We start from the raw sequence: 19,082 nt of genomic DNA, 5'->3' as shown, positions 1-19,082 counted from the left end.
GGAACAGTTGTGTGTGTTATTTATTAAAAAAAAATCTGGTCACATTTAAGATGTAGTCACACAAAAAAGCCCTGAATGCACTGGCATTATTATCCTGCAAAATCATTAAAAAGTACATAAACAGTACAAACATATGCATTTCTGAATAATGGCATGAACTCAATAAACGACAAGTTTTTGTAATTTATAAACGATATTTTGCAGTTTTATGAGGACGCAAACCAAAAAGAGGAATCATTTCAGAAGCCTGCAATCAGGAAAAAAATCAAATCAATGTGTTTCAGTGAAAAAACACAAACTAACAATCATTGTTTTCTAAACATTTTAACACATTTTATGATGAACTTTGATTATTTTATAGATTCGAGTATTTTCAGACTGTGCTGCAGCTAATTTTAACTTTGTGTTTTTGATGTGTACAAACCATCTCGGGCTGTGCACTCGCCTGTCCTTCACCACGATGTACTGATGAGGCACCAGGCCGTGGTTGCCATTGTGCCGGCCCTCCCACCAGTCATGTGATGCACGCTGGAAGAGCTGTAGGGAGGCTCCCTTCTTGAAGGAGAGCTCGCGGCCCGACCGGCCCACGTAGTCGAACCTCGCCACCGCCTCCACAGCTTCACCCTCTGCCAAAGAGACAGAGAGAGAAAAGAGGAGGAGGAGGTGAAGATAAGAGCCAGACATCGAACTGGAGGTGAACCTGAACTTGTCAATCAACGGTCCCTGAGGCTTTGTTCCGCCCACCGCTCCACCAGTCAGAAAAGAGCTTTAAAAAGAGTCTTTTCTATTAATTCAGATGGAGAGATGGGGAGGAGGGAGGGGAGGCTGGGTGGGGTGTGGATGAAAGGAGGGAAGGAGGGTGGTGGTGGTGGTCGTAGTGTCTCCATGGCTGCTGTTGCCGTAGCAACCACTCTCCAGCACCACCACCACCACCACCACGAGGGAGTACGAGTATGGGAGTGTGGGCGATTGTGTGAAGGTCAGGGGTCATGCGTACCCTCGTCGCTGGTCTGGGTCTCGGTGCCGGCGTCGGGCTCAGCCTCCTCCAACGCTCCCGGCTCGCTGAACGGACTCTCGCTGCGGGAAGAAGAAGCAGCAGATTGACACACACCCGTCCATTCAGTGTGGGAACAAAGGGAGAAACACGCACAGCAGGAGGCGAGCCCGCTCATCGAGTCTGAGGACGTTTACGGCTACAGCAGAATGTCAAGATTCAGAAGATGGTGGGAAAAGAGAAGCTGTAGGAGGTTTCCCACAGCAGAAGGATTACTGTCTGCTCCAACACCTCGTGTTCCTGACAGGCTGCCAGGTGTCTGCTCAAACCAACAGCTCAATTTATTCAAAGGCCCCACCCTGCAGTTAACCTTTATTTATATACTTTAAATGCCATTAAAAGAATGCAGAATTGCCTATAAGCACTTCCTCTTTGCAGTACACGTAGTGATAAACATAGAACTCCTGCTGAGTTACTGTGACAGTAAAGGAAACCTAAAATTGTTCTGGTTTAGGTTCTGCAGGGTGTTTCTTTCTCTGCCCTTTTAAGGAACTCTGAGGTATTTTCCTCTGTTTAAAAATAGCTTAAAGCCTGTATTGTATTGTGCAGAAGAGTTACCAACTCAAGCGGAACCACAGCCAGACTGTACTTTGGTGTCATTTTTACTTCCAGCAGCAGTGGGACATAAGGTAAAGCCTGTGGAAATGAAGGAAAGCTAAAAAGAAATATTAGAAATTAAACAACTGCACACATCTGGAGACATTGCTACACACCCAGTGGTAAAAACAAATATTCTGCCCCCTTGTGGTGAAAGCTTTAGTTAACTCCTGCAGAGGATCATTACAGAAGGTACCTTTAAGCAGATTTGTGGTGTTTATTCTTGATGAACATCAGAATTATTGATGTCCTCGTGAAGTGCAGGTCATACTGCATGATATCAATGTGTGATTTATTTCTGCATTTTTGAATTAAAGATGTTTGAATTAAAGGTGAAATACCAGGGAATACGTGCTTGAAGCTGTCAAAGTAAGAATTTACCAAAATATCAGAAATGAAACGGTTAATCTGGAAACATTAAAATATAAAAACAAAATTCAAGGCTGGCGAAGAAATGGGCATATTAGCTGGACTCTTATTAGCTGTTGTGCTAATGAGTCACAGAACACTTCAGTGAAAACTCAAACGCTTAAGTTTTTGTTTTCCTAAACCAAATATAAAGCTGTCCAGTCAAATCTTTAGCAGGTTTTTGTTTAAATGTAACCCTTGGAATTATAAAAATGGCATCAAAGTTTGATATTTAACACCAAATGGTGGACTTCCTGTTTGGTTTAGGGAATATTTCCCAGAGGCTTTTACTGCATCTGTCTTAAAATGTTACATGTGTGTAACAATTTCAAACAAATGTCTTTCTGTGTTCAGGACATCAAGTAATTTACTTTTGTTATTAATCAAATAAATGAATTTAAATTCCAACAGAGTGTAATAAAGGATAACGTCCTGATGCTCACCAGTACTGGTCTCCAGTCATACACTTCTCATACACTGGGCCGGGCAGCTCCTTGGTGTCAGGGAAGATGTTGTCGTGGTGCAGGATGACCGTTTTGATGACCTCATTTACGTGCGCCTGGCAGGCCACCTGGTCCAGGGTCTCCGGTGTCGGCAGTAGGGTGGGGCCGAACACAATGGCCAGGTTTCCAGCATCCATCATGTTCTCATCGCTGTACTGGGAAAGGCTGCAGAAACGTGGGCAATGTGGCCAAACTTTACTTGATTACAATTAAACTGTTAATTACCAAAACTGAGAGAAACAGAAAAGTATGACTTCTTTTAATGTTTCACTGTATAGTTGTGTCTAAATATTAGAAATATGGCTCTGAGGAGCAGTGAGGAAAAAGAAAAGTGAGCGCTAAAAAAGACTGTAAACACTTTTCCTCATCTGTCTTAAACTGACATTATTTTTAATGGAGTCTAGTTTGAGAAGTGAAGGGAACTATAATTTTCCCCGAAATAAAATATCAAATCTTGCTTAAATAATAACTGTTTGAAAATGAGACTGTTATTAAAATAATTGCTAATTAAACTTCTGTCGATTAAGTGATTGATCACCATTTCGCTCTAATTGAGACCTACAGTGGCACAACAGTAGGTTTCTCATGTAACCATGGTTCTCTGATACTTAATAGCAACATAAAATCATGACTTTTTTTCTGACTTTTTAATCAATAAAAGTTTTCTTCTTTTTGTCTGAGCAACAGTTCACACCTTAAAATATTGAATCTACCTTCAGATAAGACAAAGAAAAACTGCAAATGTTTTTGTTTGGTATTGCATTTTAAGCATTTTTGATGCTTAAATATGACTCACCAGATTAATTATGCAAAAGTCTGTAGTTTTACACTTCTGTGTTGTTTGCTGGTTTCAAAAGGTGACGAAGCAATAAGACTGTAATGGAGAATACAATCTCTATGCTTTTTATTTATTTTTAAATAAAAAAGTTAAAGAAGTTAGTAGATTACAGTCATAAAAGATTAAATAATAATTAAATAATTAAAGATTAGTTATTGATGTAACCATGGTTCTATGAATTTTTATGAAAAATAATAAAATGATAAATTAAAATGAAACATGAATGTTTCTGAACTTCGAAGCAGCAGCCCCCAATCCTCAGAAATATGTAATTTATGATCATATGAGATTTACGAGGTTATTGCTTTATTTTTTATTATTATTACTTGCTGTGTTCTTTGCATTAATTTAGAAAGTTTTGTAATTTTTTAAGCTTTGAGAATGTATAAAATAAATACATCCTATAATCCTGAATTTTTATAATTATTTTTAATTTAAAAAAAGGGAAAAAAATCTTGTATTTTCTGATTTTATTAAAAAATATTCTAAGATCACCAAAAAGTTCCTAATATTGTTACTCTCTGCATGTTTTTAACGTTCTCTTTTCTGCTATGAAACCATGTGTCAGGATTTGTGTCGTGTGGAGGCGAGGAAGTGACCCAAACGCAGGACTCGTGGATAGTGAAGAACTGAAGATTATGAAGCGTGGATGAACAGGGCAGGAACGAAAGGACTGACTGGCTGAAAGACTGAATGGCTGGCTGAACTGAACGCAGGCGGAAACAACAACATAACATCAATGACACGACAGTGAACGAGTGGAAACAGAGGACTTAAATACACAGACTGATGAGGATGATGAGGATGATAATGAGAGACCGGTGAGTACACAGCTGAACATAATCTGGCTAATAACACAAGAGACGAGCTGACACAGGAAAAGCAGGAAATGAGAACGTTGATGTGGCAACATAACCTAAATGTGACAAAACTGAAAACACTGGGTCACCGACCCAGGAACCCTGACACCATGCAGCGAATTACCTGCAAACTACGACTCCAGAGCTCTTTATGTGATGCTCTACTTTGTCTTATTATTTTAAAAATGCTTGCCTTAATACACTTCTAAAGCCAAAAGGCTGTATTCAATAAACTCTGGCATTTTTCCATTATTGCAGCTTTCATTTCAAATAGTGATTAAAATATCTTCTCTGCGCTCGACCGTGAAGCTCCTGGTTTAATAACACTGAAGCTGAATGCATTTCAGAGCCCTGCTAATAAACACACCAGTACATCACTCGCCTGGTACATCGCACCAGCTCATCACACTTCCTGTTCACACCTCCTGCCTCTCCATGCTGCTCTCTCATTCTATATTTATTTGAGAGGCTGTAGAAACAAAATGAGCTGTGTTTTATCATCTATACAAGTGTGCACTTCGAACCCTTTTCACTACAGGAGAGGCATCTCCCCACCCAGCTGGGAAAACACAAAAATGGGCAATTATCATAAATGTGAGGGCCCGGTTTTGTATAAGTGGATACTCACTGGTTGAGGAAGGCGAACAGGTAGCGCATCACCACCAGCGTCGCCCTCGGGACACCCAGCAGGATCTTACGGATACACTGCGCTCTCTCGTACAGGTTTTCTATCCCTGCAGCAGGAAAATGCACATAATCTAACGTCATTATGAGTCCCTGAGACATCACGAGGTGTCTGTAACACGATGACACATCCTGAAACACGCCAGTCGGCGCCGCAGAAAGGGAAGCAGGCGGCTCCATGTCTCTGCTGTGGAGGGGATGGGTTTCAAAGAGACAAAGAGACACTAACGAGAAACAAAGACGAGGAAACCGAGAGGGAAAGTGACTGCGTGTGGGCTGAATAGATAGACAGAGATTCCCGCTGAGCTTCACCGCAGCAGATGGAAGCTGCACAAACGGTTCAGACTCAAGTGTTAAAGCAAATGAAAGTCGAGCTTCACAGACAATCACTTGATTTGAACATTTCACTGGGACACAAATAACCAACTGTTGGATCTTTTCACATTTCACTGCATCTACACCACCCAAGTTGGTTGGAGCTCTGCATAACTTCATCCACTATGTAGCTTGTATAGGTTATACTTGTTCGCCATGTGCAAAAAGTACATGCACTAGTTGCTAGCATCTAGCAACTAGTGCATGTCATCGAGTGTTATGAAGGTTGGTGATTCCATCCCAAGCTCCTTCAGGAGTTTTTTCAACCCCAAGGTGTTGTATAGGTAAAAAGTGCTTAATTAAGACTTTACATTTTTAATTAACCTCCTGTTAGGAGTGATAGTTGTTTTTTTGGTTTGTTTTTAAAAAAAGGAGTGATAGTTGGTCATATTTTCCCATGCTTTCTCCTAAAACACTGCCTGCTTCATCAGTGAGAATGATAATGTGGTTAAGCTATATTTGACAAGGGTTGAACGCCATCAAGTGGCAAAAACACACTGAAATTTGACCAAAGTTCAGTCAAGAGAACATCCAAAATGAGCCCATCCACAGGACGAGGTCAGTGGTTTGGATTATTTGCTATGAAAAAGTCCTGATCCTTAACTTAATATAAACATCTTAATATCAGTATCAAATCTTTGTGATTCTTTTCTGAATCGTTAACATGTTCTGTGGATTTTTGGTTGCTCTGTGATCAAACTGTTTCTTTTACATTATTTTTCTGTTTTTATCATGAATGATTCTGTCTACGCAGTACTTACGGACGCAGGAGATGAGGTCATTAAACCTGTCCTTGGGAAACAAAGGGTTCTCCAAACCCCTGAAGTAGAGCTTCAACACTCCAGCCACAGAATTAATGTCATGGTTGCTTTCCTCGTCAATCAGCGGATCGTTACCTGGACGAGAGGCAGAAGAGAGAAATCCTCAAATACAAGTTTGCCGGCCTACTTATCATGTGACAGTCAGGTTACCTTCCCGTTGACCTCTCACCTCTTTCAAACGAGTTCTTGATGTCATTGACCTCCACTTGTGATCCTGATACCCGGAATATGCCTTGATGCTGAAGACCTGTTGGGAACAGCAGAGGGATGGAGGTTGCAAATAGTCACAATCTAAGCCTAGCTGATCTGTCCCAAATGCTGAGAAGCAAATGTTGACATAAGTTGTAGTATGAACACGTTCTAGTTTTTTATGGCTAAGTGCCAAAGACTGATTTATCTACTGATTTAACAGGATAAAGTACTAATTAATCCATCAATCCTGTAATTCATATGCCTACTCACATAAACTACTGACCACTTCAAAATTGTAGTTGATAGCAGAGGGATGCTAGTAACTAGCTTCAAAAAGGTATTTATTAGCCATGTGACACCAGTGCCTTCGACATCAATGCCTAGTTGATAATACTGGATTGCTAGAGACTAGCGTAACATTCTGCCAAAAAATGGTGTTAGTTAGGATTGTAGTTCTTAATCTAGAAGTGCTAGCTGCCAACTTGGGCTACTAGGTGCTAGCCTAAGGACCTAATGATGAGTTACGTCAGTTGCATATTCAGTAGGCGGCCAAGTAGGCGCTGCCGAATAAACAACACAATCACAATGTCTATGAACTCTTGGGTTGGACTGTTTAGTGCATTTCATAGCATTTCAGACAAAAAGAGCTTTTATTCATGGTCTCTACCTGTTATTTTGCTATTGATTACATAAAATGTAAAATATATCAGGATATGAATATTTGAGTACATTTTACATGCCACCAAAAGTACATTGTAGAACACCATGTCGAGTATGAGGCTAAATTCAGTTTTATAGCATAATTATAAAACAATGATTATCAGCTGCAGCTTGGGAATGATTGAATTAAAATGAAATCACTGTTTTGTACTTGTTCAGCTGTCAGACGCTGGCTGTGATGCAGTTTTGTTGTTTGCAGAGTGAAGAGAGTGAAAGGATGCCAACACGAGAGTTTGACAGTTAAGATTTAGGCGGCTTTATGCGATCAACAAAAAAGGATTTAACTGCCTCCTGCAGCACTACTCACAATGTCCCTCTTTTAGTTTATAAGTGTAAAACACCTCTGGACAGCCCACAAATGCACGCAACAACATTTCTGAACCAGAATTATAGCTGATGGCAAGCAGGAAGAAGTACTTCAGTAAATTAAATTCATACCTTCCAGTCATTTTCTTTGCTGTAACTATGAAACCCTTCATCCCTTTCTCTAATTTAGCCCTTCATCTGACAGCATCAGCCACTACAGCATTTATTTCACATTGTTTAAAGCTGAAAAGTGACACTCACCATGTAGGTTGATGTAGCGGATGCAGCTCTCCACAAGCAAGGGTATGGCTTTGGTTGAATCCTACAAAAACGCAATTAGAGTGCAGAGTATTTTTAATTTTATTATATTTATAATATTTTTGAAGATTTTTTCATGTACATTAATGTATGAATATGTTGTGTATTATGTGTAGACAGGTTGTGGACATGCACCAATCAACAGACATGCAAAACATTACATTTGTATGGTATATCCCTTGATTATGAGATTGATGGCAGATTGATAGCAGAAAAGACAATTGTGGTGTAAATTGCTTTATTATTGTAAAACTAACATATTTATGTTTGAAATGTAGATTTTGCTGTGTTACATTAATATACTAATATTACTACTAATATTTTATGATAAATATTGTGTGTGCAGCTTCACTGTCCTGCTATCTTTTAAGCCAACAATTGATCAAAAAGTATGCAATAAAAGTTCAAGGAGTTATTTTTTCTGCCCCGAGTAATGTCTCACATGGTGCAGGTGCAGGGACGGGTAATATTATGGGTAAATGAATCATAAAAATGAGTCATTATTGCTTCTTAAGCTTGCTGTTCTGAGGGCAACATTAATACACTTTCATTGCATTGTAGATAACAACCTTATTTATATTGCTAATATTTTTCCTCATTGGTTACACACTCTGGGCTTTCAAATCCAAATTGTTGCCTTTGACAAATTAGCAGATTGCGCAGCTGATATCTTGCACAGACTACTGTTGAGGAGAACATTAACCCCCCCTCCAAATCCTCAAAAGCCCGGATGAGGTCAAACTTTACCTGGTGCTTGCTATGGGAGTTCTTCCGCCCACGGCTGAAACAAGTACAAAAAGGAGAAAGAAAGTGAAAGATGAGAGTTTTAGAGAGCTAAAGCACAGCAAAGAGATGCAACACTTATTATCGACGTGACAGGAAAACAGCTTACCTGGTAGTCAGCAGTTCAGCTTTGTATCCTGCAAGAGAAAAAAGGAGAAGATTTAAAGGTGAAGAAATGCTGATCAGAGTCTGTCTGACAAAGTACAAGACTAAAGAAGACTGAGAGAGACTCTTACCCTCTGCCAACGCTTTCTTTAATATATCGTGTTTAGCCTGAAGTTTGGAAATAAGATTACTTCCCTCCAGGTACTCGCGGAATTTCTGAATATAGGAAATCACATAAATGACAAACACAAAGGCTAAATTATACACAATCAAATAAAGTATGAGTGTACAGAATGCAGTGATAACAGTACACACTGTACATTAGTGCAAGTAAAGCAGCTAAAAGCAGAATGAACTTCACATTGAATCAGTACATCTGGTAAGCGTATGTAGAGACACCACCAGAAGACAGATGAATCTGAAATATAAAAAATGTGATAAATGAATAAAAAAAATCAAGGACAGCATTATGTGGTGTTATAAAGGAAACTAAGTTAACAAAACACTAATATAGAAGTTCAGAAATCTAAAGTATAACTGTATTCTGCAGCTGTAACAACTTATTTCAAATGTGATTTATCTGACTAAATGTAGTGTGTTATGGATGTCATGCCGCCCTTTACTCTATACTTATTCAATATTTGCAACTTTTAAAACCAGCCTTCATCTAATATATGTAACGGGGGATGAAAAACTGTGTAAAATCTAAAGAAAAAAATCTCTGCTCTGCTGGGCTTACAGAGAAGTAGAAGAGCTCGGTCTCCTGCTGGTTCGCCCGTCTCTTGGCCAGACTGGGTTTGTTCAAGTAGCCGTCCGACACGCTGGACTTCACCGACTCAGAAGACGGGCTGTGGGTGAAGCTCTGGGAGACGTCAAAGTCGTCCAGCACCGTCATGTCCTGTAAGGTGGTCAGAGTCGCACCCCAGGTCTTCTTCACCTGGAAGGTGGCAGAAAGGTGGAACAGCATAGTAAGTATCCACATGTTACATGATACTGATCCATAGTCACATGTTACTCTCAATATGAGGTCCAAAGAGATGTTAGTGAAGATGAGGCCATCATTTGGCTGAAAACCCAAAATAAACCTATCAGTGAAACTTTAGAAGCCACCAATTAATGTACTGGTCAGCTCAGCATCACAAAAAATTCCTGAAAGACCACAGACGACAACTACAGTGCATCATGACAGAGTGATTTTCATTGTTAATCAAAACAACTTCACAACATTTAAAAAGTCAAAAACACTTTTAAAGGGGAAGGCGGATCACTGTCAAAGTCTACAATCAAAAGACACCTTCATGAATGTAAATACAGAGGATTTATGACAAGGTGCAAACCACCAGTTACACTCAAGGAAAGATCTGAAAGAGCCTGCTCAATACTGGAATAAAAGGAGAAACTGAACCAAGATGAACTTGTATCAGAAAAGTATGGAAAAGGGGAGAAACAGCTCGTGATGCAAAGCATAACACATCATCTGTCCGACATGGTGGCGGCATCGTTATGGCATGAGCCTGTATGGCTACCAGTGGAACCAGACCACTAGTGATAGAAGCAGCAGGATGAAACGTGAAGTGTACAGAGCTGTACTCTCTCCTCAGATTCGGCTAAATGCTGCAAAACTGATCAGACGGAGCTTCTCAGTGCAAATGGATAATGAACCAAAGAAAATGGCAAAAATAAAGAAATGCAATATTCTGCAATAAAGGTCATGCAGAGCATCTCAAGGTAGTAAACACAGCATTTGGTGATGTCTGCTGGTCTACTGGACTCAAGTTTTTTGACCGATCGTAAATGGAAGAGCAACTTTGTAAGCTCTGAACACATTACTCAGTCTCAGCACAGCTCCATGGATCAATGCATCTGAATTACTGTCATTATTTTATGGGCGTGGCTTCATTTTCAAAAATGCCTAAGGAGGTGCAGTGTTCACATATACTACATATGCAAAGAGTGTTTATATTTACAGCAAGAGTAATGAGTCTATGAGTGTTTTTCATTTGTGTTTGTGTGTGTTGTAAGCCGCTGAGATGTGCAGATGCAGCTCATTAATCCAGACTCCTTCAGCATTTTTATGCCCTTTGGGGTGAGTTAACAGCTGCCCTCTGTGCACAACAACAGCGAGGACACCGGCAGTCTGCAGCACCACGCCGCTATCAGATGGTTCAACTTTATTTTTAGAGGCTACATATGCCACATTATCACCCCATTAAATCTGTATAAATTACCATAACTTTGTGCAAAGTTTTTAACTGTTAGAAAGAGGCACCTTTATTAATAATCAATAAGGGGTTTTGGCCACTTTTACCAGAGTCTCTGTGTTGTTTTAATTTCTAAAGCTGGAGCTAAATATCTCAGATGGACAACAGGACAGATTAGTGCAAACATCAAGTAAATTTGTGTCCACATCGATGACATTTTTTTAGCAGCTCAAAGAAATCTGTTGTTGAACTTACTGGTAGCCACTTTCTCGATCAGCGCTTTAAGAAGGATTAGTGGAAAAAAATAAGAAAAAGAGGTAACTTCCTGTACATGAGATGAGACCATAAAAATAAACACAAAAATGTGAAGTCTTAGTCCAAATACCAATAAGTGCCCCAGGTATTATTGGCCAAATCTGCAGTTTTCTTTTAGCAACGTGGGCCTTGAATGATGGCTTTGACTCAGTCTCAGGTCCACCTTATATGGGCCAAAGTTCAGGCGAGTTATGTCATCTTAGCCAACATTAACACTTGCAGTAACACATATCAGGCACATATCATGACTTTTGAGCCACATTACAGCTCTAACTGCACCATAATGGGCAAAAATATTCCACATTTAATTGAATTCAATTAAATTCTTCCATCTGGGATTAAACGTTAGATCAGCTTCTGTGTGGGCCTACCGAGGTTGCTTATAAAACATGGCTTATAAACCATCTTAGTGTAGTCCTAGTTAGTAACTCCAAATAGAGTTAATGTCAAAATGGTTTTCCTGAGTTTTATGAGGTGTACTTGTGTTTCTGACCTCCTCATTTTCTATCTTCAGAGATGCCAGGCGGGTCTGAAGCTGTGTGAGGCGGAGGCTGAGCTCCGACTGGACCTGTGGCTGGGAGGTGATCTGGGCCACCTGATATGAAGCAAAAAAAGAAGACAATTAGAAAATGGCTGTTCAGAGGTCTAAATACTCTGTGGTAAATATTTAAATTTAATAATATGTGTCAGACTCTTATTTTGAAAGGACAAAAAGAGGGTTAAAAAATCTGAAGATGTGGTGTACTGTACTGACTGTGTCGCCCATGTGGGCCTGGAAGCTGAAGTTCTGTGGGGGACAGAAGGCAGTGGGGTAGAGATCCAGCAGACGCTGCCTGTCACGGGCGGGGTCCAGGCCCTCCACAGCCCCCTCCAGGACCTCCAGACCCGCCCTCCTGGAGGCTTCAAGGCTCAGTTCAGCTGACAGGTAGGTCCTCAGTGCCCGGCTCAAAGTGGAGTGGTACCCAAGGTCACAGCACTAATACAAAGATGGGGATTTATTCAGGGGAGGGAAAAGACCGCACATATTTTGTAGAAATTGGTGAACATTTATGAGGAGAATTAAGAGTTTCATGCCAATTCAAGTACTAGAATAGCTTCAAGTGTAATGGATGTAACATTCGCTATGGGAAAAATCTAAGGGAATTTTATTCCTATTACCAGAGGCCCTAAAAATAATCTCATAAAACCTCTCTCCATACATTTTAAAACTGCCTTTAAACATACAAATTCCTATTTTGGCTTACAAACCCAACAACCTTTTTAAGTGATGAATATAAGGTTTGTGCCACAAATACACTCTGTAATTTACTCACATCTATGATATCGGGCAGGTCGTGGATATAGTATTTGAACACCGAGGCGTTGGTGGCCTCCAGAGTCAGCAGATACTCATTTCTGGCTTTCACAGTCTTCAGTTTGTTCTCTGAGTACTTTGCCTTCCTCTAGTAAAGAAACAGACATAAAGAAGATTAAATGGTTGGTTTCTGGTTCTCGTGTACCGATTCCCCTCGTTTGTTCTGCAAATGCGATCAACAAGAAGCAAAAAATAGCTTTCATAATTAGTCCTTTCTGCTTTCAAGTCATGTTGAAATCAAGAAGAAGTGGAAAGTATTAGGATTAAATAAAGAAAGTATCTCATTCTAAAATATCTCATGCAGGAACAGGTTACCCATCTGGTTGCTTTGGATGACACCTGAGAGGAAACACAGTCTCCGTTCTCTATAAAACTGTTACCTTCTCTCTCATTTTCTCCATCTTGCGGGCGGCGTTGCGTCTCTGGTGGCGCTCTTCTATCCGCAGGCCGAACACAGGCTCCACCCCTCCGCCAGTCCCTGACACGCCCTTCACGCGCCCCTCCTGGCGCTCTGCCTCCCGCAGCTTGGTTTCTGCGCTGATCGTCTCCGCGTGGTACATATGATATGTCTTCATCACCTAGGCAACAGCAGCCCATAATAACCCAATCAAATAGGAAAACAGCAGCGCACTGCAGCCGGGGTCGACTGTCTTTTTTTTTTATCCCCCCAAGGTTATCAGCGCTGCTCTAATCTGATTTCTAGTGTTTGGACAAGGAGCTTTTAAGGCCAGCGCTCTGACCTGAAGAAAAACCTGATAATTGGCAGCCAATAGGAGGCAGATTTTTTACTTTAAAGCAGGTTAGAAGGATAACGTCAGACAAAAAGCAGAAGAAAAAAATGAATAGTTGAAAAGTGTGAGGCAGAAAGCACAATTTTTGCATTTAAAAAGGAAGCTTTCTGAGCTGTGAAAAGAAGCCACTGACTTTGCTTTGACAGTTTCCCTGTTACTACCATTAAAGGAACCTATTCTGCTCATTTCCAGAACCATATTTTAATTCTTGGACTCGAATAGCTCTGCAGGGCGGTGAATCAACTCTGAATCACTGCTCTGCAGCCCCTCATCCTCTGGAACTGCCGTATAGGCTTCTTTCCTCCTCCCTTTCAGCCAGCTTTCTCATGATTGGCTCCTCGTTGTTAAAAAACCCCCAGTTGGAACAGCAGGTGGGTGGGGCTTTCTGAGACAACCATATTAGGAATATCTGCTCTCTATGACACCATACAAATCCAAGAGTAGAAAAAACCTGCCTGAAACCTAATTTTTTTTTGCTCACTGTGATTAATTGCACTGACCTCATTATTTGAAACTCTGGCCATGATTTAAATGAACATTCAAGAGAAAGGACATAAGCAAAAGCATAACAGGTCCTGTTTACCTGTTTAAAGGATCGAAAACAAAAACCTTTAGATAGAAAAACTGTAATGCCATGTAATGTTTGAAAGGTAGCGTCTACTAATGTGTGAAAAACTGCAATGAATCACTTTTAATAACTGGCAATGAGGCTTTTGAAGTGGCCCACTCCTCTTTGAAGAATTGTTTTAATTCAGCCACATGGGAGGGTTCTCCATCATAAACAGCCTGTTTAAGGTCATGCCGAAGCATCTCAGTCTGATCCCAGACTTTTGACTAGGCCACTCCAAAACAGTTTTTTTTTTTTGCAGCCAGAGGTGAACTTGCTGCTGTCTTTCGGATCGTCCTGCTGCAGAACCCAAGTGCTCTTGAGCTTCAGTGCACAAAATAATAGCTTGAGCCATGAGCATAATTCATGGTTCCATCAGTCGTCCTGAAGCAGCAAAGCAACCCCAGACTGTCATACTACCACCATCGCCATGTTTGACTCTTGGTATGATGTTCTTTTGCTGTGTTAATTTTATGTCATCTGAAAAATGTATGTGTGACAAATGTGGAAAAAAAGCAAAACAATTCAATTCAATTATAGTTCTATAGCGCAAAATCACAACAACAGTTGCCTTCAGTGCAACCAGGCTCAAAGAGGGGCAGCCATCTGCTGTGACTGGTTGGGGGTGATGGCAAATGATTTGGAGTGACTAGGAAATCAGGAAGGGGGTAAATACTTTTTCACAGTGCTGAAGATGCAGAGGTGGGAGGGGAAGTTAGTGAGCCAACAAAAGGCTGTCAGACACTTGTTAGTGTATTTAATGTGTCATTTTTGTGCATGATTATTGTGCAACCCATTATTGAGGAATGACCCCAACACCAGCTTTAAAAACCTGATTGAAATTTTACAAGAATCCTTCCTTGGTCTTGTTTTTTACTGCTTTATTATCTGATTAACTGCAGATGAATGAAATCTTTAGAAGTGCATTCTTTTCTTGTTGCATTTGTAGACTACATAAAAATGTGTTTAACACTAACACATTAAAAAACTTGTGTCTTAAAGCCTTGGAAGAATAACTTTTGTTCCACTTACGGTGTAAAGCTCATTCAGAAGCTTCATGAGGTCTTCCTGAAGCTGGAAGAGGATCTCCTTACTCTAAAGCACACAAATGAGAAGAGAAACATGTCACCAGCATATTCTCAAATAACGGCATTCACAGTGGGTTACCAACAGATTTATGCGCCATTTTAGAATTTTCTCTTTATACAATGACACTTACAAGAAGCACTCCTCTAACAACTCACATCTTTTTGACCTGAATGATCACAACATTAACAAGCATAAGAAGGGCCCTGCCTGCATTTGAACCTGGGACCCTTTTGCTGTACTAAGTGCCAAGCCAGACGCATTATAGGTCGCTTGAATTTTTCTCTGTGTGAAAAGAAACCAAGCCACAAGGAGAAAGCTACAAGTTTACAAACTCATCAACCGATTTGGACCAGAGTAAACACACTTAATGCATTTTCACTCCTACACCCAGAACAGCAAATCCTCCGACCTCCAGACTTTGAGGTGATAATTCTCCTTTCATCCACTTCACACTCAAATACAAGCCAGCTGGAGGTCACAACTGAGAGGTGATCCTGAGGCCACCAAAATGGAAAATTCTTAACAGAATCTATGTTTTATTTTACAAGTAGTTTCTCTGAACTCCTTTATAACTTTGCTAAAGAAAGTACTGCATAAATTTATTATTATATTTTATAAATAGCCTAGTTTTGACTACTGTAATTATTAATGCTTAAATCACTTACTTTTTAAGGTAAAACATTTAAAAATTCACTTTCCCCGTGATGCAGCTGCTTTTTATAGTTTTTCAGAGAACAGCTGCCCAATCACATTGTCATTTTATAAATTGTTAATATAAACTACGGATTATAGAAGTGGCTCTAAGCACAAGTACCTCAGTACTGTGCTCGAGTACAGCACTAAAGTACCATTAATGTACTTTTACAGTGCTGGAAACCATCCGTGTGCGCAGACCTCTGGGGTTGTTATTTTTTCATACGGCTTCTTTAAGTCGAAGAGTTGATTTTAATGAAAAGTAAAGTCAGTATTCCCCTGAGCTCTGCTGGAGTTTGGCAAATTAAACACACACACACACTGGTGTACTTTTAGCCGCCTCCAACTTTAGCTCGCCGTGTTCATTATTAATCTCGCTTCCGGCTCGTCTTTTATTCATGCTAACTAAAGTGCAGCTACTGCCAGCAGCTATAAACAGCAAGACCTCCATCACATCGCCGCGTCCTCTCAGAAACTCTGCTCTGAAGAGGAACGCCGGGAAGAGACAGACGGCTGAGTGGCCATGACAACGCCGACAGCCCTGTGGCCATGGCGACAAGCTCAACTGATCTTTTCTCAGCGGGCGCTATGGGAACGGGATTCATCCATCCTGGGATTCCTCAGTCATTTAGCATAATGTAATATTAATGCTGCCACATAGCTCCTTCCCAAACTGCTCGGCTGTTTAATGCATGAGACAGAAATCCAGTCTGAGAGCAGGCAGCGGAGCGCGGCTTGTTTCATTTATGAATTCATTTGTTTGTGTGTGGTCAGATTCATTTATATATCTGCTGCTGTTCAGCCTGCCTGATGGATAACCACTGTTTCTGTGCAGGGGCACACACACAGTTGAGGGAGAGGCGCTCAGATCCTTTGCTTAAAGCAGCTGCTAATCAATATTCTGATGGCAATAAAGTATGAGCTGACGTGATGAACCTAATGAGAATGAACAGCTGAGCTGAGTTTCAGCTTGTTTTTTTGCTCTCAGACTCTGAGTTTGCTGTTTTACTTCTATTTTTTTCTTCTCATAGTGTCTCAAAAACGTTCCTAAAGGCAACTAGAGTGCATCAGTTTGAAAGTTGCATGAAATTTTGACCTAAAAGTCCTTTGATATTAAGGAAATGGAGCAATTACAGAAACACTGAAAGGAAAAACTCTTATTTTGGACAACGTTTGAGTGAGATGGAGACAGGTGGACAGGCAAGGAGTAGAGATAGTGAAAGCACCCGGGGTCAAACGTTCAAAGTAACTGACAGTGCACAAGGCGGGTGAAGGAGAGAGTGCAGGCAGGGTGGAGTGGGTGGAGACAGTGTCAGTGTCAGAAGTGACTGGTGACAGAGGGAAAGCAGCGAGAGTGAAAGGAAAGGTTCACAAGATGGTAGTGAGACCTGCTGTGATGTTGGGTTTGAAGATGATGGGACTGACAAAAAGACAGGAGGCTGAAGATGATGAAGATATTAAAATCTTCAATGGGAGTGAGAATGCACAAATAAATGTGAAGATTTGAGTGATTTCATCCGGAAAAATGTAACCACACAAGTCAGCACAACACTAACTTTTGTAGACTTTTCTGTTTTGTTTTTGATACTAACTCAAAAAAATCTGCTTATTGATCTGATGGTACATCTTTAACTTTAGCTTACAAGAATCCACTGTGGTGCTATTGTTACATATTGAATAAAAGTGAAAACTTAAAAGTTGCGTAACAATAAAGCAATGTCATAAAGACAGGAAATTGACTTTTCTGGTGCAGCAAGAAACCTCATACTGTCGTATGTAAAAAAATATTCCTGCACTGATTTTCATTATTCTTAGACAAAAAGGTTTTTAGGACATATCAACAGAAATATAATTATGAGACCGGGCTACATTAATTTATTTGACAACGTAAACAAAATTAGTCTAAAGATGCTGCGGAGCAAATACATACAAAGCATTAAGAATAAAGACCTCTGTTCTTTTAGAAGTGGAGAAACCTTTACTAACAGACTAACACATGAAGGATATATTGTTTGCATAAATATCACAGTATACAGTGATGATAATCTTGCTCACCCTCTTCAGCAGGCGGGCCGAGTCCTCGCTAATGTGTGTGAGGCGGGTGATGACGTTGTTCAGGTAGAGGTCACTGAGGGTGGCATGGTCCTTACTCTCCCTCCTCACCTGGAAAACAGAGATGGGTATGAAAGAATGTAATAATTAATAACAACAGTAGCAATAATAGTTTATTAATCATAATAATGATCCTTGGAGAATTATACGAGATTCTGAGAACTATTGTTTTCAGTGCAAAACAGTAGGTAAAAAGACTGAAAAAGAATAAGTGTATTTAAAAACAAAGAATGTGGTTTTAAAAATTATACAATGCATAAAAGCATTAAGGGCAGACACACATCTTTAGGACATAATGGACTTAATGGAATGCCATTCCCTATAGAACAGCTATTGCAGTCCTTTATTTACAGCAGACGAGAGTTCTGATGGACCGCGGGGAAGAAGCTGTTTTTAAGTCCGGCTCTTTATGTACCTGTACTGTCTGGTCTGCTTGCGGGCAGGAGGTTGAACAAGTGCAGTCCAGGGCGGGAAGGGTTTGGATTATTTTCTTTGCCCTGCTGAGATACAGAGAGCTGGAGATGTCCTCTAGAAAGGGCAGCGGGCAGGCCGATGCTTCTCTGGGTGGTGCTGATAAACCTCTGCTGTTACCGCACTGTGACGCAGTACACTCTCAAAGTGGAGCGTTGGAAAGCCACCAACAGTTTTTCCCTCTGTGTAGTTCCTTCAGAGCGTTCTCAGTAGCCCTGGTCTCTGATGGGATTACTGCTGATTCTACACGATGTTGGTTCCCATGAATTTAAGGAGGAAACCCTCCTGACGTAGAAGAGGGCTAGCAACACCCAGATAGCTCTCTGTATGCTGACTCACCTCCACATATGAATCAAACTTTGTCGGAGGTTTCATCCTGTTAAAAAGGAGTTTTTCCTCCCCACTGTTTCCAAGTGCTTGCTCAAACAGGACTACCTGATTGTTGAGTTTTCTCTCTATTATTTAAGGTCTTTACAATATTCTCTTGAGGCTACTGTTGTGATTTGGTGTTATAAAAATATAATCGAACTAAATTGAATATGTGTACAAGGCGTAGAGGAGAGGACTCAGCACACAGCTCTGAGGAGAGCCAGTGCTAAGTGTGATGGTGGCCAACATTCAAAGTTTGTGGATGGTTGGTAAGGAAGTCTTTAATCCCAGTGGAGATGGGGGCGAGGGGTCTAGGTCATATATTTTACCAACCAGTAAATACGAGACGATTGTGGTGAAGGTGGAAGAGCATTCCAGGATAATTTTCTGGGTATTCAAAATGGCTCGATGAAATCTGGCGGCTGTTTGGTGTATGAGCTCACTCATGTGGGTCAAAGTTAAGAGGGAGGCAGTTTTTGATGTATTGAGATACAAGTCTCTGCAGACATTTCATGA

The 19,082-nt window shown here is 40.5% G+C and overlaps 1 protein-coding gene across 1 annotated transcript in view; it reads right to left on the bottom strand.

The window, feature by feature from the left end:
• LOC100696098 (SLIT-ROBO Rho GTPase-activating protein 1) overlaps positions 1 to 19,082 on the bottom strand; it is a 47,305-nt gene that overhangs the window by 8,580 nt on the left and 19,643 nt on the right. Inside the window, 17 exon segments of the mRNA XM_003448120.5 lie at positions 446 to 626; positions 998 to 1,077; positions 2,503 to 2,727; positions 4,889 to 4,994; positions 6,081 to 6,215; positions 6,310 to 6,387; positions 7,620 to 7,680; positions 8,424 to 8,457; positions 8,569 to 8,596; positions 8,696 to 8,780; positions 9,304 to 9,501; positions 11,574 to 11,675; positions 11,835 to 12,056; positions 12,394 to 12,522; positions 12,815 to 13,012; positions 14,865 to 14,927; positions 17,670 to 17,777. Of these exon segments, the coding sequence (XP_003448168.2) occupies positions 446 to 626; positions 998 to 1,077; positions 2,503 to 2,727; positions 4,889 to 4,994; positions 6,081 to 6,215; positions 6,310 to 6,387; positions 7,620 to 7,680; positions 8,424 to 8,457; positions 8,569 to 8,596; positions 8,696 to 8,780; positions 9,304 to 9,501; positions 11,574 to 11,675; positions 11,835 to 12,056; positions 12,394 to 12,522; positions 12,815 to 13,012; positions 14,865 to 14,927; positions 17,670 to 17,777 (2,033 nt within the window).

The sequence above is a fragment of the Oreochromis niloticus genome, linkage group LG17 (genome assembly GCF_001858045.2).
Source record: "Oreochromis niloticus isolate F11D_XX linkage group LG17, O_niloticus_UMD_NMBU, whole genome shotgun sequence".
NCBI lineage: Eukaryota > Metazoa > Chordata > Actinopteri > Cichliformes > Cichlidae > Oreochromis > Oreochromis niloticus.
The sequence above is the reverse complement of the archived record's forward strand: the minus strand, read 5'-3'. Positions and strand labels throughout refer to the sequence as shown.